General features: G+C 39.3%; 1 protein-coding gene across 1 annotated transcript in view; it reads right to left on the bottom strand.

The window, feature by feature from the left end:
- Positions 1–26,145, bottom strand: part of LOC108363451 (1-phosphatidylinositol 4,5-bisphosphate phosphodiesterase classes I and II-like) — a 91,303-nt gene extending 65,158 nt beyond the window's left edge. The window contains exons 1-2 of the mRNA XM_017616820.1: positions 26,129–26,145; positions 16,880–17,083 (exon numbers count right to left, since the gene is read on the bottom strand). Coding sequence (XP_017472309.1) covers positions 16,880–17,056 — 177 coding nt within the window. The 5' untranslated portion in view covers positions 17,057–17,083; positions 26,129–26,145. The remainder of the gene's footprint in view (positions 1–16,879; positions 17,084–26,128) is intronic.
- Between the last annotated feature and the right edge of the window lie 243 nt (positions 26,146–26,388).

The following is a 26,388-nucleotide window of genomic DNA, read 5'->3' as shown; positions in this document are numbered from 1 at the left end:
TAGTTCACTTCTGAAACTGCTTTTTAATGTCCAAGAAATGGGAGTTATTGTGTATTGTGTTATTGCATGCTGCGTCCCACCCATAGTGGAATTTACCAGGTGCCACTGCTTTATTTGAAAATTTGCCTATAAAATGCCGAATGTCAGAAAATAAAGCGAGAAAGCTGTTTTATTACTTCATCTGTTTATTGCGACATGGTTTCATGCAAACATTTTAAGGTTTTCCAGCAATGTTTTTAACACATATTAAAAAGCATGCAGAAAAAATTCATACAAAAGCGATATGTCCAATATGCGGAACAGTTTTTAAAGACGATGCTTTTCCTATATTTTGTTAGACTCTTCATAAGTGTAAAAATATTTTGTGAATATTACTTTCTTCATATGAATCATAACACATTTTTTGTTTAATTCAAGGCATATCAAACAGGTTTAGAGCATTTGAGCAAAAACAACAATTGCCTGTATTTTGTTATTGCTTCTGGTATCGAAGGTGCCAAAAACTGTTCTGATTTTTTTCTTCTACATCAAAGCGTGCCATGCGAAATACGAAAAAGGTAAAAAATTTAAATTGAAAAAATCAAAATTGTTGCAACTTTCTTTCTTAGTAAATTGGTTCGCTTCTCGAAGCATTGATCCTTCGTGTGCCAGGCCCAGTAATTAGCGGTTGTGCTGCTGAGTTGGGCGAACTTTCCTAAAGCTGCTATTTAATCGCTGGTTTTGTATGGAAAATGTTTCACATGCAAATAGATTTTAACAATTCAGAATTTTTGTGAGAAGAAATGTAAAATATTTGACATTTTCGAGAACAAATAATTTGAAAAAAATCAAATCAGCTGCTATACTGATATTACCTTTCAATGTGCCTTGGTTTAGTTGTATTTTTGGAATAAACAAAGTTCCTTTTCCTTCTGTCAGTAAACTGTTTTTTTTACAGATAGTATAAATAAGCAATGGGAAAAAAAAAATTGTTTTGTTTCCAACCTTTGTTGGGAATAAAGCAAAACTCAGATTTTGGTATTATTTCCCATTTAAAAGTGAAATAAAGCAAATTTTGCGTTATTGCCGTTTGTGTTATTTCACCCCCCCCGTAGTCCACTTGCAAACAGCGTTATGTGATTTCATAATAGAAAGCCATAGATTTGAAAAAGCGACTACGACAACAAGTAACATTTAAATTGAATCATTTTCAATATTTCCTGAAAATTTGGATAAATAGGAGCCTTATAAAATTGTAACATAACATAACATGTCATAAGATAACATTAACAGTCTATACGACCTAAAGCAGCTTTCTAAGTTCATCAGAAGATTGATACTTTTGAAAGTTCATAAATAAGTATGATAGCGACTTTTGGAAGAAGACTTAACATTTGATGCTATTTTTTCAGAATATAAAAAGATTTTGCACTCTGTTGCTAGTGGACATGAAACTACTTTAAATACTGGCACGTAATCCGCCAAAAACTAAGAATCGAAAAAATTTTACATAGCGCACTTTGCAAGTAGACTACTCAAATGTATTTGTAGTTTGAAAATGTTTGCAATTTTAAACATTCTATATATGTGTATTTATGTGTATATTTTAAAGATCTTAAGTTCAAAATCAAATACTGAACATATCATACGTATATTTATACAGATTCTTGTTGAAAAATAGATTATTTTCAGTAGTAGTTTTACATGCTCTTTTTAGAGTGTACTTGCTATTTATTATATTTACTTTGTAAAATACTTATGCACAAAAAATGTACTTTATAAATTGAAATTACAAATGTTTCATTTTAGGCACATGTATTCCAAGTCCTTAGGATGGGTTAATTTATGTATTTTTCATGAAAATGTTTGGTTTTCTACAAATTATGAGACAACCATGGCGACCTAGTGATCGATGACCAGAACGTACTCAGATTATGGAGGGAACACTTTTCGACCCTTGTGAATGGCAAAAGCACTGAAAGAAGTGGAGAAGACGAACCCGAGGTCCCAGTCGATGACGATGGAGTCGATATCCCAGCGCCTGACTATGCCGAAAAGTACCAAAGCTGCTTGAGCTGACGGCCTGTCAGCTGAGCTATTTAATTACGATGGCAAGGAGGTAATAAGGTGCATGCCCGACGACTGGAATTCAAGTGCGCTCTGCCCAATCCACAAGAAAGGCGACCCCGCCATGCGTGCCAACTACCGCGGGATCAGCCTTCTAAGCATAGGTTGCAAGGTCTTATCGAATGTATTGTCTACCATAGACCAGGTATTCAGAATACGCCAAATCTTGGAAAAGACCCGCGAGAAAAGGATCGGCACTCAACACCTATTTGTCGACTTTAAAGCCGCTTTCGAGAGCACTAAAAGGAGTTTCCTATATGCCGCTATGTCTGAATTTGGCATCCCCTCAAAACTCATACGGCTGTGAAAAATGACGTTGAGCAATACCACCAGCTCTGCTCTGTTGCCGTTCGCCACCAGACGGGGTTTCAGACAGGACGACTCTCTTTCATGTGACTTCTTTAATCTGATGTTGGAGAAGATAACAAGATCTGCAGAACTGAACCGCTCAGGAACAATATACTACAAGAGCGTACAATTGCTGGCTTATGCCGATGACACTGACATCATCGGTAAGAAAAACCGCGATGTCTGTCCTGGCTTTTCCAAGTTGGACAAGGAAGTAAAGCGAATGGGTCTGGTGGTAAACGAGGACAAGACGAAGTATCTCCTGTAATCAAACAAACAGTCAGCACACTCGCGCCTTGGCCACTGTTGACAGTTACAATTTTGAGAAAGTAGAGAATTTCGTTTACTTGGGAACCAGCATTAACACCGATAATAATGTCAGCATTGAAATCCAACGNACTGACGGGGTTAGGCTTTCGATGCTTCCTCCTCGTAAAATAAACATGCTCAGTAAAAAGTTAAAAATTTTAATCGACGAGTAGTTTTATATCAACTTTTGTGAACTTCTGTTTATTTATTTTTTGTACAACAAATGGTTTCAATAATTTTAAGCTATAATAAACAATTTTTTAGTAAGTAATTATTGGTTTTTATTTTTGTATAAAATTATTTTGCGTCAGTTTCCAAGGCAGTTAAAAAAAAATCATATAATTTTCATCACGAAATTGATATCATAAATTTTGTGTTTCTAGTTCAGCTTTCGTCACTCGAAAATTTCACCTCAAAGAGGTGGTTTATTTGATATATGTATACACCCAGAATACAGTGTTTCTTCTTTTTCCATAAAAAATTTTTGTGTTAATTTTTTAAAGAAATATAGTTCATTTTTCATCAAATTGCACAAAGTTTTGTGTACGCAGTTTTGTAGTTCACTCAATTTCAGTATCATAAAGTGCAAGTTTTAATTGGCTATAAGTTACCGTTGATTTTTGAGAATTTTTTTCGCTGACGATGTTTCGCATTTTCTCCGTATAACGAATGCGTGATAGTTTTTTTTTGTATGGGCAAAAATTCCGAAGAGTGTCAGTATGTAAAAGACTTATTCTGGTGGGTGGACACCTCCTAAACGATTCACTACCGAGCCGCAAGGACTTCTTCCAGGTAAAACGCTTTCGTCAGATTATTTAAGACGGCAATGGAGGATATGCCTTCTGTCGACCACAAAACCAAACGTGAACGTGAATTCCTGACGAAAGCGTTGGACCAAATGTTTCAATAAAAAAATTATTTTGGGTGGGACGAAATTCGCCGGGTCTGCTAGTATCATACAAATTCATTGAAAAAAATTTGTTGTTTTTAAAACATTAAAATCTAAAGATTACATATGTAAAAAAAAAATTAAATAAAAATAACCATAAAAAAATAAAAAAGGAGGAGAACGCGAATCCGGATCTCTTGACCACTCAGCCATTGTGACTTTTTGAGCGCCGCGGAAAAAATATATACATAAACATGGGCGTAGCCAGAACGAAATTTATGGCGGGCGGGCCCTATACAATGTTTTTTTTTCAAAACCAATAATTATTACTAAAAAATTGTTATTATACCTTAAAATTATTGTAACCAATAGAGGTATGTTGTATTCAAGCACATTAATAGAAGTTCACAAAAGTTGATATAATACTATTCGTCGATTTAAATAATTAACTTTTTATTGGACATGTTTTTTTTACGAAGAGGAAGCATTGAAAGCGTAAACTCAGCAGTGTGAGACTTTAACCCAAACTAAACCTCCTACCGTCATGTACTGTTTTCCTCCCGGTACCACCGTCTAGGATTTCGTCGGGATAATAACACTGTGCGACTTATTAAGTTATAGATCTAATGATGCACAAAAAATATGCATACTTAGAATTTTGAATACCCCCTCACAATCTGGACTTAAGGTATAAAATCGCTTTTTTCGTAGTTTGAGCCTTATAATTGTTCGTAATTTAATTTCTGTTTATCCGATGAAAAATATATGCAATGCGTGCACGGTAACCGCAACCCCCAATACGTGCAATTCCTCGATTAATGCAAGTCTCTAAAACAAAATATTGAACCTTTATAAATGAAACTTCAGAACAATTTTACCTCAATAACTACAACTTTATTTGTTTATGCATGCCACGCGCACAAAATTTGAATTTTTTGCATTTCTTTGATTAACCAGTATTCTGGAAAAACTACAAAATGGTGTTTCATTTGAAGTGATGTGTGATGAGCAGGCCCGAATAAAATATGCAGGAAAAAACAATTTTAAAATTTTATTAAAATATTAGTAAATATGCTTTCAAATATGCCCCAAAAACTACAAAAAATCTATGTACAGGTTAATGTTTTGTTTTTTATTCAGTTTACTTCAAGGATTGGACGGAATTTGAAATTTTCTTATTTCCAGTGGTGTTAATGCATCGATTTACTTACTATTATTAAAAATAATGCGGATTATATTACACTAAGGTATGAATCCTTAATTTTTTTCAAGACTGAATTTAATTGTTTTCAAATATTTGTTATCCTCCATTTGAGTTAATTATTTTTAATCTCTTCCCGTAGAGACAAACCTTTGGTTTTAAATTTTTGTATCTAAGCAGAACTGGAATAAAGTTACGAGTTAAAAAAAAAACTAAATCGGTTTTTATGTTATTACTAGCAGACCTTTCTGACTTCGTCCCGCCCAAAATTAATTTTTTATTTAAAAATTTGGTCCAACGTTTTTACCAACAATTCACGTTCACGTTTGGTTTTGTTTCCGTCAGAAGGCATATCCTCCATTGCCCTCTTGAATAACCTAATGAAAGCGCTATGTCCGTGAAGAAATTCTTGTGGCAACAATTATCTGGTCCGATGGTGAAACGTCCTTGAATCTGTATAGTACAGTTTTAATACAGTTTGTGGCAATTTCAAAATGGGGGAGTATCATTAGTCCACAGAAATCCAATATACATAGACTTATTTCAGACGAAATACCTTAGTAGTCTTACTATTGTATTTGTAGGCATTTATCAAGAACTAGATCGCCCTCACCCGCTTCGCTGAGTGTATGAAATTTTTGCGTGCTACATTGAGTAAAATGTATTTCAAGAAAACTCAATTCAAAAACAGGAGGTTTAAAATTTGTTTAACCATCTTCAAAATATTTTCAAACTAAAACTTTCTTAAACTTCTCACTTGTCATACTTTTTCAACTCAATTGAGATTTTAACAGATGGAAACCCTTTACATGTAGTTTTGTAATTAAGCCCTTTTAAAATCATTTTGATTGATTCCCATATTCCAATAATTCATTTAAATTATTGAATAGTTTGAATTTAACCTTTTAAACAGTTGGCAACCTTTTTAAACCTCTTTCGTCTGACACTCATATTGTGATACTTATTCAAAACTATTTCGATTCATACCAATCTATACCAATATATATTTTGAAGCGCTGGAGTCATTACGAATAATCGCCAAGTTAGAAAAGGTGCCGTGAATGTCAGAATATATAAACCTGTTGCACCATTGAGTATATCGAATTTTTATGTGTTACGATTGGCCCAATGTATGTTATTTTTGCCAGTATTGTTATGCCTTGAATCTTCATTCGGAGACACCAGGGTTGAGTTGTGCAGGGGTAAATCTCAAATCACCACCGATAAATCAACCGCCAAAACCATCGCGCGCCTTTTACTGTAAAAATTAAAGTAAAAAAAAAACATTTTCACTTAAATTGCTTTCGTGAAAGTTACTTTTATGGTATTTCGTCTGAAATAAGTCGATGTATATAGGATTTCTGTAGAACAGTTATATATATATCCATTTTGAAATTGCCACCAACTATACTATAAATTTTCTTGGACAGATTCACTATAGAACCGGATTATTGTTGCGGCCAGGGAGTGAAGAGGAAATGTTCTTCAAATTTATTTCGGTGTGATATTAACCGTTCTATAAAAAATTAGATACTTACAATTAGATAATTTCAAGAACTTCATCACGGACATAATGCTTTCGTTAGGTTAGTTAAGGCGGAAAACGACCACCAAACCATAATCTTAGCCGATGAGCGTGCCAATGGAAATCGTAAACGTGAATTGTTAGTGAAAATGTTGGACCAAAAAGTTCCAATAAAAAAATAATAATTTTGAGCGGGACGAAGTTCGCCGGGTCTGCTAGTATTATAATATTTCCTTTAAACTTATTTTATTGAATTTTTAAAAAGGTGGCAACCCTTGTGAAAAACTTCACTATTATTCAAAAATTTAACACTAAAGGTTTCTTAACAATATTTCGTTTGACAGCCTTATAACTCTTCAGATAGCTTGCGTATAATTAATTTAAATTAGACTTTGCAAACAGGTGGCAACCCTTTAAATTCAAAACGACAGAATTTTTAAGCCTCTTAGCATCCATTTTTTAATATAATTTTCAAATAAATAACTCCCTAAATTACAGTTGAATTTGATTTTTTTATAAGGTGGCAGCTCTCATCGAGGAGTAGAAAATGATTTTATAAATCTCCATACCAAGTTCCAGTAATCTATCAAAAATATTTCCCGAGAAATGCAGTATGAAATATTCCGTTTGTATACGAGGTGCCACGCCCCTCGTCTAATCGAGATTAAATCTATCCTATATTTTAAGTTGGGCTAAAAGACACAGTGTACAAAATTTCATGATGATCGGTTGAGTAGTTAACGCGTGAAAGCACAGCAAACAAACAAACTCACTTTCAGATTTATAATATTAGTAAGGATTGTCTTTATTCGGTTTAGTCGCCGTAAAGCAAGGACCACAATCGTTCTGGTGATTGATTTAATGGTGGTAATTTAACTTTGATCCTTGGTGTCTCCGATTGACTTCACTTGATGATTTTTACCAATAACTCGACTCCAGCTCCACCTTGCAGCTCTTTTTGTGCAATAGTTGATACTGCCAATACCGTTGCCAATATATTTTTATCTCGAATATTTGCCAAAACGGACAATGAGACAAATCGGCCAGGAGACAATCGGACAATGAGACAAATCGGCCACGCTTACCTTGCCTTGCCGCGTCCATCGCATTTCATGGATGGTGGTGATGTCAGTCTTTATTTTCCCGAGGACATCAACCAACCGGGCAGAGGCACGATCACGATTAAGGGTCCGAATATTCCAGGTGCATACTCTCAAATCATAGTCCTTCCTACGTTTGCCGTGATCGTCATCATTTTCATTGGGTAGGGTTTTAACTAGAGGTGCAAAACCATCGATGGTACTCTCGATAGTATCGATCGTTTTAATTTTGCAACACTATCGACGGTTTTAAAAACCTATTCATAGTAACTTTGCTCTTCGCCTTGGAAAAATATTTTTTTTTGCAATTTTAGGCGTTTTTCGGTGTTGGTAGTGCCGCTTGCTTGTTTAAACAAAAGTCGTAATGAAGTAAATCTCATATAAATAATTTTATTTATACGTATGTAATAACATACAGTCACTCGCAGAAGTATTCGCTATTAAATTTTTTTTCACAATATTCAAAATATTTTACATTATAAATCTTTTTCGTAAATTTTTATGTAAAATATAAAGCCCCTGCATGGTGCAAAGATTTGGCGGTAAAAACCTGTTTTCCTAGGGCAAGGTTCGCAAACCTTGGCGTTTACGTTCTTTTTGCAAGAACTGAAAAGATATATATGTATCGGAATTAAATATATATAGTATAAAACTCTTTTAAAATCATTCGAAACTTTTAATTAGGCTTTTTTTAACGATAATAGCGCGATAGAATCGATAGTTTTCCGAGAAATTGCAAAACGATTGACAGTCTGACAATAACGATACTATCGCGGTAGTATCGATAGTCTTTCCAAAAATTACGAAAACTATCGATGGTGTGACTATCGATAGTTTCCCACCTCTAGTTTTAACGTGCAGGGACCCAAACCAAGCGCTCGCGGGGTTATACGTCTTGTCACATTAACGGGTGTTTGATCGCTACCCAGGGGATACGTGGATATAAATATCCGGAAGAACTGAGCTGCAATTTGAACCGTAAGCAAACAAATCACTTCTGGCCACTACCTGATGAATGGTAAAAGCTTTGCAGTACTGGGAAATTTACAAAACATAGTGGTCAAAGGCGAATTCTCAACTAAAACCTGATGCATTTTTTAAATTCATAGCTCTACATACGTGTATACCAAATAGCCGGAAAAATTAATTTTCCGTATACTACAGTGATTCCCAAAGTGGTCCAGGTGGACCGCCAGGGATCCACGGGAGACTCGACAGGGGTCTACGGTGGCGTGAAAAAATATGGGGTCCACGAGTTGTAAGTGGGGGTCCACGAAAATTCATCTGGTTTCGATAGTAAAGAACCAAAATGATTGCTTTATAGCCTATTTATTTAACTTTAATGTATAGTGCTCTTGACGCACTGGTGAACTTACCGTCACTTTGTGTTATCATACGTGGGGAAGTCTTAAAGGCCATGTGCAGACTAAAAAGAAACGGATGCTGATATAACACTGAGTGAGGCGATGCGGAAATCGCCGGCGGCAGAAATTTTACCACTTGTGTATTTTCAAAGCTACAGGATGGTACGCCACCATTACCTTTGTTGAAGAAATTCTAGAGAGAGAGAGTTCCCTGAGGGGGAATGCTGGTATAATTCCAGCACTAAGCCCGCACTCGCACATTGTCGAATCTGTTTTGGAACTCACCCTCGATGAAAAATTACATCGTTAGATTTTATCTTCGCATTTTTTGATGAGCTTTGGGAATATGAAATCAGCATCAGGGGGTCCAACGAAGCCAGTACAGTTTAAAAAGGCGTCTACGAGAAAAATAAGTTTGGGAACGTCTGGTATACTATCTAATATACCTCTGCAATTTTGTAAGATAAACTAAAAGTGTATATGTAGAAGACACAAACGTAAAGACAAAGAAATAAACAATTGAACCTTAAATTTAATTTGTAATACTTTTATTAAGCTTTGTACCACGATTGTTTATTAGGAAAAATTGAAAAAGCAACAAAGTCTAAGCGGTAGAAGTTATAGCAGCTATTTCGGAGATCACCACAGCTCCTCATCAGACTTCTTTCTTTTAGACTTCAGCAGGGATCGATCCTGCGTAATCGATGTTCAAAGTCTGCACGGACATTCGTCGACAGTCATTCCGTTCGTCTCCCCGCCTCCACCCGCTTTGGATGAAAAGCAAAGTGCTTCGCCTAATATATGAAGCATCTTACAATATATTTTCAAAATGTATTCGGCCTGCGGACTAAATCTAACTCGCTTTTCAATATGAGCTCTCATGCTGAATATGACATTTTTGTCTTGATAAAAACCTGGCTGAATTCGGAGTTTTTTGCGTTTATCGCAAAGATTGGGACTACTCCAAATTAGGCCTCTCGAGAGGAGGCGGGGTTCTCATCGCTGTTCATCCTCGGATTCGGTCATCGCTTGTGAGTTTGAGCAACACGGACTCCTTGTTGGATCAATTGTGTGTCTCGGTGCTTGACAGCTCCAGAACTTTTATCTGCGCGTCATACATCCCTCCGTCTAGTGTGGACTCACTCTACAAATCGCACGTTGACAACGTTGTCGATCTCGTCTGTAATCATGACAGTGACAATTTTTGCATTTTCGGAGACTTTAATTTACCGAACGTGGAATGGTCATACTTAGACAATAGTTCAACTTTACTTCCTAAATTTGTGAACGGTTTTTCTGATTCGTATCTTGTCGACAACTTCTTAAGTGTTAATCAATCCCAGATAAATAGTCTCACTAATAAGTTATCTAGAACTCTTGATCTAGTTTTCATTAATGAAAATATGAAACTAAATAATCTAAAGAATTTGAGAAATAAGTTTTACAAAAAATTTAAATCAACTAAAATTTCTGCTTTTAAAGATAAATATCTTCACTATTTGAGAGAGTTTAAAACGTTAGGTAAAATATTTCAGAGCAGGTANGTGCTTCGCCTAATATATGAAGCATCTTACAATATATTTTCAAAATGTATTCGGCCTGCGGACTAAATCTAACTCGCTTTTCAATATGAGCTCTCATGCTGAATATGACATTTTTGTCTTGATAAAAACCTGGCTGAATTCGGAGTTTTTTGCGTTTATCGCAAAGATTGGGACTACTCCAAATTAGGCCTCTCGAGAGGAGGCGGGGTTCTCATCGCTGTTCATCCTCGGATTCGGTCATCGCTTGTGAGTTTGAGCAACACGGACTCCTTGTTGGATCAATTGTGTGTCTCGGTGCTTGACAGCTCCAGAACTTTTATCTGCGCGTCATACATCCCTCCGTCTAGTGTGGACTCACTCTACAAATCGCACGTTGACAACGTTGTCGATCTCGTCTGTAATCATGACAGTGACAATTTTTGCATTTTCGGAGACTTTAATTTACCGAACGTGGAATGGTCATACTTAGACAATAGTTCAACTTTACTTCCTAAATTTGTGAACGGTTTTTCTGAATCGTATCTTGTCGACAACTTCTTAAGTGTTAATCAATCCCAGATAAATAGTCTCACTAATAAGTTATCTAGAACTCTTGATCTAGTTTTCATTAATGAAAATATGAAACTAAATAATCTAAAGAATTTGAGAAATAAGTTTTACAAAAAATTTAAATCAACTAAAATTTCTGCTTTTAAAGATAAATATCTTCACTATTTGAGAGAGTTTAAAACGTTAGGTAAAATATTTCAGAGCAGGTATGTTCGTAATTTCGAGTCGGATATCAAGGTGAATCCAAAGTCGTTCTGGAACTATGTAAATTCAAAAAAATCGTGCTCTAGTATTCCCTCGGAAGTCTTTTATAATGGGATCCATGCCTCTTCTTCTTCTGAGGCTGCAAATCTTTTTGCTGACTTCTTCCGCTCAAATTTTGTGACACAGTCGGACACCTCTCGGGGTTTTTTTCCAACTGTGGATTCTCCAATTAACTTTGGCAGGCTCTCATTATCTCTTGATGATGTAGTTGATGGCATTTTGCAAATCAAATCCTCATTGCAGACAGATGTTGATGGCTTATCATCGTATCTTCTCAAGAATTGTTTGGCCTTTGCAAACCCACTTCTGTGACTATTCAATAAATCATTTGAGTGTGGCGAGTTCATCGATGCCTGGAAACTTACCTTCATTAGCCCTATATTTAAAAGTGGTGACAAAAGCAATGTTTCCAACTACAGGCCCATCGCCAAGTTGTCGACTGTTTCAAAGTTATTTGAATATATTGTTAAGCAGAAGATGTATTTTACAGTTAAACGCTTAATTTCCGATAATCAGCGTGGTTTCATGTCCGGTAGGTCTACTGTGACAAATCTAGCAATTTTCGCTGAATTTTGTATGACGGCTTTCAATGACCGCCTTCAAGTCGACACTGTATATACAGATCTTTCAAAAGCCTTCGACAAAGTCAGCCATTCAATTTTGATTTCTAAATTAGCTTGTTTGGGTTTTATGTTGGATATAATCCTATCATCAGCATCCGAACTGTGTAGTCGTTGTCGACAATATGCACTCCAACTCTTTCATAGCGTCGTCAGGGGTTCCACAAGGCAGCATCTTAGGCCCCCTGCTATTTGTCAGTTTTATTAATGACATATCGAGTTGTTTTGTTAGCTCTAATTTCCTTTTATACGCTGATGATTTGAAGATTTTTTCGACCATTTCAAATTCTTCAGACTNACTAAATTAGCTAGTTTGGGTTTTATCTTGGATAAAATCCTATCTTCAGCATCGAAACTGTGTAGTCGTTGTCGACAATGTGCACTCCAACGCTTTCATAGCGTCGTCAGGGGTTCCACAAGGCAGCATCTTAGGCCCCCTGCTATTTGTCAGTTTTATTAATGACATATCGAGTTGTTTTGTTAGCTCTAATTTCCTTTTATACGCTGATGATTTGAAGATTTTTTCGACCATTTCAAATTCTTCAGACTCCATTAAGATTCAATCAGACCTTGACAATGTCTCAGCCTGGTGTCGAACCAATGGCCTTGAGTTAAACATAAGTAAGTGTTTTCATTTATCCTACTCCAAATCGCGTCGCGTTATCCCCACTTCTTATTGTATTGCTGGTACCCGTCTATCTGCTCTTAATGAGATAACTGACTTAGGTGTAGTTTTTGACTCGAGATTTTTATTTAATAGTCATCTAAATTACACCATTGCTAAGTCATATTCAGTGCTTGCTTTTATTCGTCGATTTAGTTCAGATTTCACAGATCCTTATACTCTTAAGTTACTGTTCACATCACTGGTACGCTCTAAGTTGGAATACGATTCTTTTATCTGGAGACCGTATCATGGGTGCCATATTAATAGACTCGAGGGGGTTCAAAAAACGTTTTTACGCTTTGCTCTGGGGTCGTTGAATTTCGCCGACCCTATTCCCTCATATAAAGCCAGGTGCGCTTAATTGACTTGAAATCTCTTCAAAGCGGAAGAACTATCCTTTCGCTCACCTTTGTCTTCGATATTATTAAGGGTGTAATTGATCCACCTTATCTCCTCGAGCGCATTTGTTTCCATATCCCTAACCGGACTCTCCGAAATAGTGATATTTTTTATACAGAATGTGTCCGAACTCTTTACGCTTCTAATGCTCCAATTTTTCGAGCTCTGACTGAGTTCAATAGGGATTCCACAAGGCAGCATCTTAGGCCCCCTATTTAAACTCGACAGCGTGGTTGTTGTTGTCAATTCTATACATCCATTTGCTTATTTGCTTTTTTGTATAGTTTCAGGCAGGCTCTTCCTAAACTATGTATTTGTCAATGTTATTGTGGCTTATTATCATTTTATTTTTAATATTTTTATTGAGTTTTGTACCACGATTGTTTATTAGGAAAAATTGAAAAAGGAACAAAGTCTAAGCGGTAGAAGTTATAGCAGCTATTTCGGAGATCACCACATCTCCTCATCAGACTTCTTTTTTTTAGACTTCAGCAGGGATCGAACCTGCGTAATCGATGTTCAAAGTCTGCACGGACATTCGTCGACAGTCATTCCGTTCGTCTCCCCGCCTCCACCCGCTTTGGATGAAAAGCAAACTGCTTCGCCTAATATATGAAGCATCTTACAATATATTTTCAAAATGTATCCGGCCTGCGGACTAAATCTATCTCGCTTTTCAATATGAGCTCTTATGCTGAATATAACATTTTTGTCTTGATAGAAACCTGGCTGAATTCGGAGTTTTTTGACAGCGAATTTTTCGACGCTTTGCGTTTATTGCAAAGATTGGGACTACTCCAAATTCGGCCTCTCGAGAGGAGGTGGGGTTCTCATCGCTGTTCATCGTCAGATTCGGTCATCGCTTGTAAGTTTGAGCAACACGGACTCCTTGTTGAATCAATTCTGTGTCTCGGTGCTTGACAGCTCCAGAACTTTTATCTACGCGTCATACATCCCTCCGTCTAGTGTTGACACTCTACAAATCGCACGTTGACAACGTTGTCGATCTCATCTGTAATCATGACAGTGATAATTTTTGCATTTTCGGAGACTTTAATTTACCGAACGTGGAATGGTCATACTTAGACAATAGTTCAACTTTACTTCCTTAATTTGTGAACGGTTTTTCTGAATCGTATCTTGTCGACAACTTCTTAAGTGTTAATCAATCCCAGATAAATAGTCTCACTAATTCTAGAACTAGATAAATATCTTCACTATTCGAGAGAGTTTAAAACGTTAGGTAAAATACTTCAGAGCAGGTATGTTCGTAATTTCGAGTCGGATATCAAGGTGAATCCAAAGTCGTTCTGGAACTATGTAACTTCAAAAAAATCGTGCTCTAGTATTCCCTCGAAAGTCTTTTATAATGGGATCCATGCCTCTTCTTCTTCTGAGGCTGCAAATCTTTTTGCTGACTTCTTCCGCTCAAATTTTGTGACACAGTCGGACACCTCTCGGGGTTTTTTTCCAACTGTGGATTCTCCAATTAACTTTGGCAGGCTCTCATTATCTCTTGATGATGTAGTTGATGGCATTTTGCAAATCAAATCCTCATTGCAGACAGATGTTGATGGCTTATCATCGTATCTTCTCAAGAATTGTTTGGCCTTTGCAAACCCACTTCTGTTACTATTCAATAAATCACTTGAGTGTGGCGAGTTCATCGATGCCTGGAAACTTACCTTCATTAGCGCTATACGGCTTTCAATGACCGCCTTCAAGTCGACACTGTATATACAGATCTTTCAAAAGCCTTCGACAAAGTCAGCCATTCAATTTTGATTTCTAAATTAGCTTGTTTGGGTTTTATGTTGGATATAATCCTATCATCAGCATCCGAACTGTGTAGTCGTTGTCGACAATATGCACTCCAACTCTTTCATAGCGTCGTCAGGGGTTCCACAAGGCAGCATCTTAGGCCCCCTGCTATTTGTCAGTTTTATTAATGACATATCGAGTTGTTTTGTTAGCTCTAATTTCCTTTTATACGCTGATGATTTGAAGATTTTTTCGACCATTTCAAATTCTTCAGACTCCATTAAGATTCAATCAGACCTTGACAATGTCTCAGTCTGGTGTCGAACCAATGGCCTTGAGTTAAACTTAAGTGTTTTCATTTATCCTAGTCCAAATCGCGTTGCGTTATCCCCACTTCTTATTGCATTGCTGGTACCCGTCTATCTGCTCTTAATGAGATAACTGACTTAGGTGTAGTTTTTGACTCGAGATTTTTATTTAATAGTCATCTAAATTACACCATTGCTAAGTCATATTCAGTGCTTGCTTTTATTCGTCGATTTAGTTCAGATTTCACAGATCCTTATACTCTTAAGTTACTGTTCACATCACTGGTACGCTCTAAGTTGGAATACGATTCTTTTATCTGGAGACCGTATCATGGGTGCCATATTAATAGACTCGAGGGGGTTCAAAAAACGTTTTTACGCTTTGCTCTGGGGTCGTTGAATTTCGCCGACCCTATTCCCTCATATAAAGCCAGGTGCGCTTAATTGACTTGAAATCTCTTCAAAGCGGAAGAACTATCCTTTCGCTCACCTTTGTCTTCGATATTATTAAGGGTGTAATTGATCCACCTTATCTCCTCGAGCGCATTTGTTTCCATATCCCTAACCGGACTCTCCGAAATAGTGATATTTTTTATACAGAATGTGTCCGAACTCTTTACGCTTCTAATGCTCCAATTTTTCGAGCTCTGACTGAGTTCAATAGGGATTCCACAAGGCAGCATCTTAGGCCCCCTATTTAAACTCGACAGCGTGGTTGTTGTTGTCAATTCTATACATCCATTTGCTTATTTGCTTTTTTGTATAGTTTCAGGCAGGCTCTTCCTAAACTATGTATTTGTCAATGTTATTGTGGCTTNGACTCCATTGGAGGAGTCATGCTCTAGCTGCCGTAGGCTGCTGTGCAATGAGCTGGGATTTATTCAGGGACGCATTCATGCACAGCCCCAGTGTGGCTTGTAAGCCGTAGCTTACTATCATACCAAAAATTACTCCGGGAGTGGAGTGGGAGCGATGCTTAAAGCACCGTGTGATAGCCAAGCTGATTGAGCGTTGACCATGTATTAACTGGGGGACTCCATTGGAGGAGTCATGCTCTAGCTGCCGTAGGCTGCTGTGCAATGAGCTGATATTTATTCAGGGATGCATTGATGCAGAGCCCCAGTGTGGTTTGTAAGCCGTAGCTTACTACCATACCAAAAATTACTCCGGGAGTGGAGCGGTAGCGATGCTTAAAGCACCGTGTGATAGCCAAGCTGGTTGAGCGTTGACCATAGCTGAAAATGCCAGCGNTACTATCAAGTGCAGGTGATTTGCCGCTATTTAAACTTGACAGGGTGGTTGTTGTTGTCAATTCTGTACATCGATTTGGTTATTTTCTTTATTGTATAATTTCAGGCTGGCACTTCCTAAATTTTTGTTTACTTTTACATTTGGCATTTCGCCCCTTCTTCGCGCAAATCATCGATAAAACTAGATAGGACACCGAAAAGTTATAGGCTAATTTTTGATTATTTTATAATTATAAATTAACGAGGTACGAATTTTGTATGGCTAATCTCTTTCTCTAATAACAGCTTAAGGAGTTCAGCTCGAAAGTGAGGATAATATACTCATATGTAAACCTAGTACAAGTGTTAGCCAGACCAGGTGGCAAACGGCTCCTAATATTTAGGTTAAGTTGATATCCTGTTCATTAATTCAATAATGTTTAATACTTAATACAAGAATGTTTCATTTAATTTGAAAAAAGTTTCACTGAATCTGAAAAAGGTTGCATTCAATTTGAAAAAGGTTTTATTTAATTTGGAAAACTTTCGCTTAACCCGAAAAAGGTTTCGTTTAATTTTAAAAGGCTTCGCTTAATTTAAAAATTGTTTCATTTACACTGAAAATGCTATAACGATTTTAATTAACCTGCACAACTGATGCATCGGGGTCTGAAAGGATTACATAAAGTTACTTACGTACCTCAGGAAGCCATCTAAACTCAACTGATTTTTTTGGGCGTTGAACTTGTTCGGCTCATACTCCTGTATAAGCTCCTTGGCTCTAGCTGCGTTCGCATAAGGATGTAGAATCTCATTCAAGCGTGGATCACGCTGAGTTTTGTTGAGAAATTCCACAAGTTGAGCGATACACATACATTTGCGCTTCGAATTACCAACACTGAAATTAAAATAGAAACAGAACAAGTAATTTAAAAAAATGTTTAAGACAAGTTGTTTAGCTTAGGGAGAGCGGGAGACCAGGTTTAGAGTTGTGGTCGAGTTAGAGTAGTAGAGGAGGTAGGGATTACCTTTGCGAGTGGTTATGTATCGAGCTCAATGAGCCCGTGTGGTGTATAGGTGCACATCAAGCCAACCACGCACTCCATATGCCTGCTATGCGAGAGAGAGAGAGTGAGATATGCGGGCAGGCTGTTGAAACGGTAGCGCAAGATGTGACCCTTTTACCATGTATCAATTGGGGGACTCCATTGGAGGAGTCATGCTCTAGCTGCCGTAGGCTGCTGTGCAATGAGCTGGGATTTATTCAGGGACGCATTCATGCACAGCCCCAGTGTGGCTTGTAAGCCGTAGCTTACTATCATACCAAAAATTACTCCGGGAGTGGAGTGGGAGCGATGCTTAAAGCACCGTGTGATAGCCAAGCTGATTGAGCGTTGACCATGTATTAACTGGGGGACTCCATTGGAGGAGTCATGCTCTAGCTGCCGTAGGCTGCTGTGCAATGAGCTGATATTTATTCAGGGATGCATTGATGCAGAGCCCCAGTGTGGTTTGTAAGCCGTAGCTTACTACCATACCAAAAATTACTCCGGGAGTGGAGCGGTAGCGATGCTTAAAGCACCGTGTGATAGCCAAGCTGGTTGAGCGTTGACCATAGCTGAAAATGCCAGCGACTTATCACTTCACTAAGTTCAGCGAAGAGATATTTGAGAATTGCATAAAAAATGCATACACAATTAAGAACGAGCGAATTACTTTTAAAGACAAGTGCGTGTGTTTGTTCGCTGCACTTGGTTTTGGGCGGGAATGCAATATAAATGTGTGTGGGTGTTCGCTGTTCTATGTTTATGCGGGAAATGCATAAGTCGCTTAAACACAAGTGATTAATAAAAAAATCGACTCCCGCACCACCTAAGGCCTAAATTTTTGTGGAGTTATTTCCTTCAATTTAAGTAATATACGTTCTAAATATGAAACAAGTCCGAATGTAAATAGGGGTTTTCCAAATATCTCGACTCTTTCGCCACCTATCGGGTAAATTTGTGAAGTAATTCCTCTTCATGTAGGTAATATTCATTCCAAATGTGAACAATATCGGCCCATAAATACGGGGTTTTCAAATATTTCGACATCCGCGCCACCCAACGGATTAATTCATCTTTCACATTACATTAACATCGGTTTCTCAGCCAAGTTTAAAGTTTCAAGTCTCTAGATCATCGAAAAGTTAGTTAAAAGTTTATTGACAGATTTCATTACACACAGATAAAACGTAATGAAAGCTTGTAAAAATTAAAATTTTTTATTCCAGTTGAAGTATGAAAAAATGGGTGCAGTTCCCATAGGCAATAAAACAAATTAATTTTTCATTTTTGGTTGTTGTTTGTTCTAAAATACAACAAATTACTTTTTTCACATTACGTTGGGAAAAAAGGACATATTGATTTATTTTTATGGAAAAAGTTAAACAAAGCCATAATGCACTTTGGTTTACCCTCTTTGTTAATGATGTGTTTTCTATGTCTCGTCATGTGAAATGGGGTGCAATAAAACCATACCATTTGTTTTTGAAATAAAAGCATATGTTTGTCGTTATTTCCAAAGCATAAGTGAAATAAAGTCACATTCCAATTATAGCACTGACAATCTAGCAATTGAGGCCTCGACTAGTCTGCGCTAGATGAAACTTATACCAAAATGAACAGAAAATTACCCGAAACAACATATTAAAAAGTAGGAGGTCAACATGTATCGCTAATATTGTAGATTAATGAAAAACTGATGAAATTCGAGGCTCTTCGTCTTATTTGGCGCTGTGATCGCCTGAGAAATTTTGGCCGAGTTTGTCTTCTGTCCCAACTGAAGCCAATCGGAAATTCCAAGTGAAGCCAAGTCCTTCTCTATCTGGACTTTCATCGCAATGGGGGTCTCCCTCTTCCTCTGCTACCACCAGTGGGTTCCGAGTTGAATACTTTCAGAGCTGGAGCGTCGGTGTCCATTTAAACGACATGGTCAAGCCAGCGGAGCCGCTGTATTTTAATTCGCTGCACCATGTCCATGTCTATGTAGAGCTCATACTGGTCATCGTTCCATCGTCTGCGTCACTTGCCATCGTCAATACGTAAAGGCCCGTGAATCTTCCGCAAAATTTTTCTTTGTTCTCCAAGATCCGCCTCATCGGATGTTGTCATTGTCCATTCTTCTGCGCCATATACCAGCACGGGCATGATGAGAGACTTATAGAGTGTGGTTTTCGTACGTCGAGAGATCACTTTACTCCTGAATTGCCTACTCAGTCCAAAGTAGCACCTGTTGGCAAGAGTGATTCTGCGTTGAATTTCCATGCTGACATTATTATCGGTGTTAATGCTGGTTCCCAAGTAAACGAAATTCTATACTTTCTCGAAATTATAACTGTCAGCAGTGACGTGGGTGCCAAGGCGCGAATGTGCTGACTGTTTGTTTTATGGAGGAGATACTTCGCCTTGTCCTCGTTAACCACCAGACCCATTCTCTTTGCTTCCTAATCCAATATGGAAAAGGCAGAAGGCACTTTTGTTACAGATGATGTCGATGTCAGCGGCATAAGCCAGCAATTGCACGCTCTTGTAGTAAACTGTTCCTGAGCGGTTCAGTTCTGCAGCTCTTCGTGTCCTCTTCAACACCAGATTAAAAAAGTCACATTAAATGTCTAAAACCCCGTTTGGTGTCGAACGGCTTGGAGAGGTCTTTTCCAACTTTGACGGAGCTGGTGGTATTGCTCAACTTCGTTTTTCAATATTTATTTTATAATGTTTTTTTCTGTTCGTAGGAGAGGGAAATGCTTTATGCACTGGCCGGGAGCGCTAGTCTCTATACTACCTTCCCCGAGTGTGGGACTCCAACCGAAGCGTGTGGGGCTACCCACTAAAACCCAAACTCCTACCGCCCGCGCACGAATCCCTCAAGGCTGCTCTTTTGTAGGGGCGTTTCATTCGGGCGTCCTCAGTAGACATCCGTCTTCTCATTTGCAGCGGAGTACGAATTTCACGTATCTCGCAACTGCTTCCCACTTGTCTACACTGGAGCTCATTACCCCAATTACGCTGTTCGGGGTTATGTCTCCGTATCTTTCTTCCAACATCCTGCGTGAAGACAAGAAGTGCTAGCAAGTGAAGGATGTAAGGTGTACATTATCTTGGACGTTTCTACAGTAGTGACAGAACGGTGAGTCTACTCTTCCCATTCTATGAAGATATTCTCGGAAGTAACCATGACCGGTGAAGAATTGCGCCAGGTAGAAATCTAATTCACCGTGCGGCCTTTTCAACCATGTTTGAAAGTCGGCTATTAGGGTGTGCGTCCATCGACCTTTTGTGCTCGCGTTCCAGTTTTGTTGCCATTTCTGGATTAGTTGCTCGCGTGCCCTTGCTGCGGCAGCTGCTCGGCCTATCTCGTCACTGAGATTGTAAATCTCTTTTCGCTCGTAAGCATGTAGCTCAATTGGCATGACGCCAGAAATAACTAGAACCGCGTCCGCGGACACTGTACCGTATGCAGAAGCAATGCGTAGTGCCCCTCTGCGCTAGACCGAACACATTTGAATCCGGTGTTTTTTGACTTTCAATGCGTCGACCCATATTTCTGCCACGTACAGGAGCACCGACTGGACCGCTGTCATCAGAAGCTTCCTGCGGCATGGCTTCGGGCCGCCCACGTTCGCCATCAGCCGGCTTAGAGCCACCGTGCTCTGCGCAGCTTTTTGACATACACCTTGAATGTGTTCCCAGAATGTGAGTTTGTTGTCAAGCTTCACCCCTAGGTATTTTTTAGACTTCAAAGTTGTCACGGGCTAAGGTCCGACCATCATGTTTGTAATTGTTGGGATTCGTTTCTTGGTGAGGAGCACGGTCTCTGTTTTGGCTGTAGCCAATTGCAGACCGTGATCGCTCATCCATGCACTGACGCTGTGCATTACCTGGTTCAGCTTGAGCTGCGCTAGCTGGATGTTTCTTGCTCTTATGACGGCGGCCACGTCTTCCGCGAAAGCGACAAAGAAGACGCTCTCCGGAATTTCCGTGCCCAACATACTATCATACGTGGTGTTCCACAGGTCCGGGCCAAGTACAGACCCCTGTGCCGCTCCACCGCTTGTAGCGTATGCGGAATGATATGCGGACAATTTCTAAGCACATTTAAAAAAATTCTCGTAAACACAGAAGCCGAACTAAATGTACCAAAATCTACTGTGCAATCTTAGCAAGCATTCCACTAAAAATTACCTCGTTGTATATTATAATACTGAAATAATTTCCTTGGAAGCGGACGAACTCTGAGAATTTGCTTGTAAGTTTTGTATACCGAAACTCAATGTCACGAAAAGTAACGTGCTTTTTCGTTTTTTCTCTATGAGACTTAAAAAAAACTTTATTTACAAAGAGAGAATAGGAAAACACTATAAGGAAAACGAGTGCGAAAAAACATGTTTCACAAAGCAGCGAAATCAGATCGTGACAAGTGTCATAAATTGTTTGATCTCTCTGCAAAATCGCAGCGAATAATGACAACAAAGTGCAAAATAAGCACAAAAACATTGAAGACTATGCAAGAGCCAGGGATATAGTGGAATATGTACAAACCGCTCTACCCAAGATTGTTTAAACGTTGAAAAGGAAAATTGAAAGCGGCAATTAGCGCTTTCCCAAAAAATTTGCTTGCACCACATTCACTTCAGTTTTGTACAGCGGATTAGGGAAATATTTTTCATTGGGACCCATAAAAGGACACCTAAATATAACTCTGAACCAATTATCGTCTAAATTGCTAAAAAATAACAACTCAAGTTGGTACAATAAGGTCCCAAAGTAATATTTTTGAAAAGGCCAATCGTTAAGGACTTTCTATAAAAAATGTTTCTTAGAAATTTCGACAATATCTATGTGAGTGGGAAAACAATATTTGTTGCTTCCGAAAGTATAACTGTTTCTTTTTACTGAATCAGTTCGAATTTCATTCCGCATAGGTTACGTCTTTTTATCTGGCCTTGTGTTGTGTGTTGTATAAAAGCCAACGGTCTCTGAGGTAGTCCCGAGTCATATCTAGCAAGTATGTTGGAACCCTGAATGACCGTTCTAAGGCCTCCAGCATGTCGTCCCATCTTGCCGAGTTGAAGGCGTTCTTGACGTCCAGTGTGACTAGCAGCACTATTGGCCGCGCCTGGTGGCAGGCTTCTTCGACCTTGTGTACCGCCTTGACTACTTCGCCAATTGCTCCCATAGTTGAGTGTCCCTTCCTGAAGCCATGTTGTCGGGGTGAAAGGCCTCCCTCGCTTTCTATGGCTGACGTCAAGCGTATTTTGAGCAGACTCTNTGAGTGTCCCTTCCTGAAGCCATGTTGTCGGGGTGAAAGGCCTCCCTCGCTTTCTATGGGTGACGTCAAGCGTATTTTGAGCAGACTCTTCATCATTTTGCCTGCTGTGTCTAGCATACAGAGTGGCCGGAAGGATGAAGGAGAGTTGGGGTCATTGAGTATATGTACCAGTCTCGCCTTCTTCCATTGGTTTGGGAAGATCCGGGCCCTAAGGCAGCTATTGTGCATATTAAGCAAAAGGTCAGGGCTCATTTTCGCTACTAAACTTATTGCCACCGAGGCCCGGAGGCTTGCCGGTTTTCATGCTTCGTGGGGGTTTGTTTGGGGCATACCCCATTCCACGCCTCTTGCGTTGAAATCTCCGGCAAAAATTATGGTGCCGATTATATCGCGTAATTCGTCTTCAAGGCCTTCGAGCTGTTCTCCTGAAGACAAGGACTGTGTCGTTTGGAGACAGCTAGCAGCTCACCAGATTGATTTGTCCCATTTTCACCCAAACGTAGCATCGCTCGACCCCGCTGCTCTCTGCGCGATGGTTGGAATTAGCGAACCATATCGCGGCCGAGCCTGATTGGTCAACATGCCACGTTTCCTTTGTTCTATAGGGTTCACCGATGATGACAGCGTCTGCACTTTGTTCAAGAACCAATTGGTCCAGCAGGTCATCAGCTACCCTACTCCTGTTCATATTGCCTCGTATAAATTGAATCATATTCTCCCAAGCTTTGTCTTAGCCTCAGTAAGGGCATCCTTGAAGGCCTTTCACGCTCCCAATAGGTGATTGGCATTTTTCTGTCAATCTCCTAGAGAGCACAAGTAGCAGCTTGGGCTTTCTTTAAATGCAGAGGCTATGTGGCCCTGCTGACCACATTTCCAACATGAACTGCTTCTGTCTGGGCCTTTGTATGCTGCCTTTTTGTGGCCATAACCCAGACAACGGAAACACCTTTGGACATCCGCGTGCTGTCGGACACGGCAGATAATCCACCCTACTCGCCGCTTCCCCTTTTCAACAAGAGTCCGGCCTGGCAGTTCGTCGATTTCTACCACGCCCATTCTTTGTTCTCGCTAGTTTACAGCGAGGAGAGAGACGCGAAGTTGGCCATTCATCTTGTCTCCTAATTTCCCGCGTATAGCGTTCTCCACTTCTGGGCCCGTGGTTAAGCAGTCCATGCCCAGAACTTCTAGACGTAAACGTCTAGTGAGAATACGGGCGTCTCCAAGCTGGCCAATGGCAGTGCACACATTTTCCTTAAATGCTGAGTGGTTGCCACAGTGCTCCTTTTCTATGAGCACGCCGCCTTCGCGGGTTTTCCGAACAGATCGAAAAACGGTCTCCGTCTTCTCAGGTTGGAGCTTACCACGTATGGTTCCCAGCACCTCTGCATAGGTTTTACCTTCAGCTGGCTTAATGATTAGTTTGGCGAGACTCTTCTTTTTTCTCACCCTCTTCTTATTTTGCGGCTGGTCGCCTCGCCCTTATTGACCAAGGGTTCACTTGGCGCTGGCCCTGGCTTGGGCTTTCTGCTTTTTCCAACCGTTTTCCATTGATTATCTGGTACGGTTTTCAGAGCATTGTTATTATTATTACCATTATTGTTATTAGGATTATTAATAATAATATTTTTACTACTATTATTATTTTTATTAGTAGTAATTTTTTTCTTTTCCGGCTCGCCTGTAGGGGAGTCGGACCGAGTTTAAGCTCTCTTTTGCGAGCCAGGGCAGGATTTCTGCAGCTCGGAAAGGGTAGACCCCTTCCGGTGCTGCTCTCGGAGGTAGCTTAGTATATTTAGGCTCTCCTCGATTTGGGCCATACCCGTTTTTATGTCCATGGACACATTTATCTGCTTGGAGACAGCACTCTGCATCGTCTTCAAGACGAGCCGAATCTGGGCCAATTGCTCATCTTCATTGCCTTCGCAAGTTCCCAAGCTTGCGGTGGCATGCTTGTCCCTGTTTGCAGCAGCTGGCGTTTGATGATCACCATCCCGGCTGCCGGGAGTTGTCGTTTGCAAAGGTGTACCCTTCTGCACCACGTTGACGGCTTTCTCCCTGCTCGTGGTGCAGGCTTTTGTCTGCAGAGGAGTTTGTGGCAGGGAGCGCATAACTCTACAGCTCTTTCTAAATGCGCTGCATTCTTTCTCGGGAACATCTACATCTATTACATTTGTTTTTGTTGTTTGTTTAATCATTTCAGTTCTATTGGGTCTCCGCTTCAAGCCGCTATCTCCACACGTAGCACAGTCGCTTTTAAGTGTCCCGAAGTTCCCTTCTCTCAAAGGAGCAGGCCATCGCGAGGGTTGACACAAGTCCTTATGGGATATTGTGTTCAGAGCCAAGACAGCGCAAAACCAGGAGTAAATCTCAACTGGACCTGTGCGGCNACGCAAAACTAGGAGTAAATCTCAACTAGGAGTAAATCTCAACTAGGAGTAAATCTCAACTGGACCTGTGCGGCCAACTAAATGGCGACGTGTATTGAACGTACTTGAAGACCTGCCAGGGTTTTAACGAGACGGAGGCGATCGCAGCATTAGCCCACCAGCCATTTCTGTGAGGTGTCACCCTCACATACTAAAGTGGCGGNGTGCAGAGCCAAGACAACGCAAAACTAGGAGTAAATCTCAACTAGGAGTAAATCTCAACTAGGAGTAAATCTCAACTGGACCTGTGCGGCCAACTAAATGGCGACGTGTATTGAACGTACTTGAAGACCTGCCAGGGTTTTAACGAGACGGAGGCGATGGCAGCATTAGCCCACCAGCCTTTTCTGTGAGGTGTCACCCTCACGTATTAAAGTGGTGGAATACTGCTCTCGCCAGCCCAATGTCGAATTATTATTATTATTATTATTATTATTAATATTATTATTATTATTATTATTATTATTAGTATTAGTATTAGTATTATTATATTTTTTTTCTTAGCTCTGCAATTCGGTCATTCTACCAGTACACCTGAGAAGTCCAGCAAGCAGAGAAGTGTCAAGTTGCCGTTGTCAAAATTAATTCTAATGTAATGCAGTATTTTGATCTGAAACCAGATTGCAGTGGAGAGAGTAGACTATTTTCTTGCACAAATGCTGAAATTTGCGCAGCCGTTAAGTATAATAGGTCTATAGTCACTAGCATATATAGCATTCGTCTTCTTCACAACTGGTATAATTATAGCCTTTTTCCAAACTGCTGGAAAGCATGAGCTAATAAAACAACGATTTATTATGTTAGTTAGGGGCATATCATATATTCAATTACTATTTGGACGAATTTCAGCGAAATCTTATCCTCCCCTATAGCATTAGACTTAATTTTTGACAGAGTCTTCATGACATCAACCTCATTCACTGCCATAAATTGAAACTCATGTTTTGGACTAGCACAAGATATGAAAGCTTTTAGCGCGTTGGCACGATTGGATTTGTTATTAGCGTCAATAAAATAGTCCTTAAGATCATCAACATCAATCTCACCCTCGGGTATTTCTTTGCCATGTATTTTAAACTGCTTTAGATTGCGCCACAGCTGCTTGGACGGAAGTAAAGGATCAAGTTTTGAGTAACTGTACCAACGCTTAGCTTGCCTTCTTATAGAAGTAGTTTCATTTCGGATTTTCTTGTTCCGATTCCAAGAAGTATCCGTAAAATATTTTCTCCACTTGGCATAAAACTTATTGCGTTTCCTGATGGCAGAACGAACTATCGAATTGTACCAGGGACACGAACTATTTACAACATTTACAGAACACAGTGGGACATGCACATTCAATAACATGGAAAAGTTATTGTTGAGGAAATCAAGTTTATCATCAACAGTTGGAAGAAACCAACATTCATCCCAATTTATGTTAATCAAGTCTGAATACAAAGAGTTTACATTTACCGATTAAATATCACG

Source organism: Rhagoletis zephyria, unplaced genomic scaffold (genome assembly GCF_001687245.7).
Source record: "Rhagoletis zephyria isolate East Lansing unplaced genomic scaffold, Rhagoletis_zephyria_1.1 Rzeph_scaffold_01284, whole genome shotgun sequence".
In the NCBI taxonomy this organism is placed as follows: Eukaryota; Metazoa; Arthropoda; class Insecta; order Diptera; family Tephritidae; genus Rhagoletis; species Rhagoletis zephyria.
This window is presented reverse-complemented; position numbering and strand designations above follow the sequence as displayed.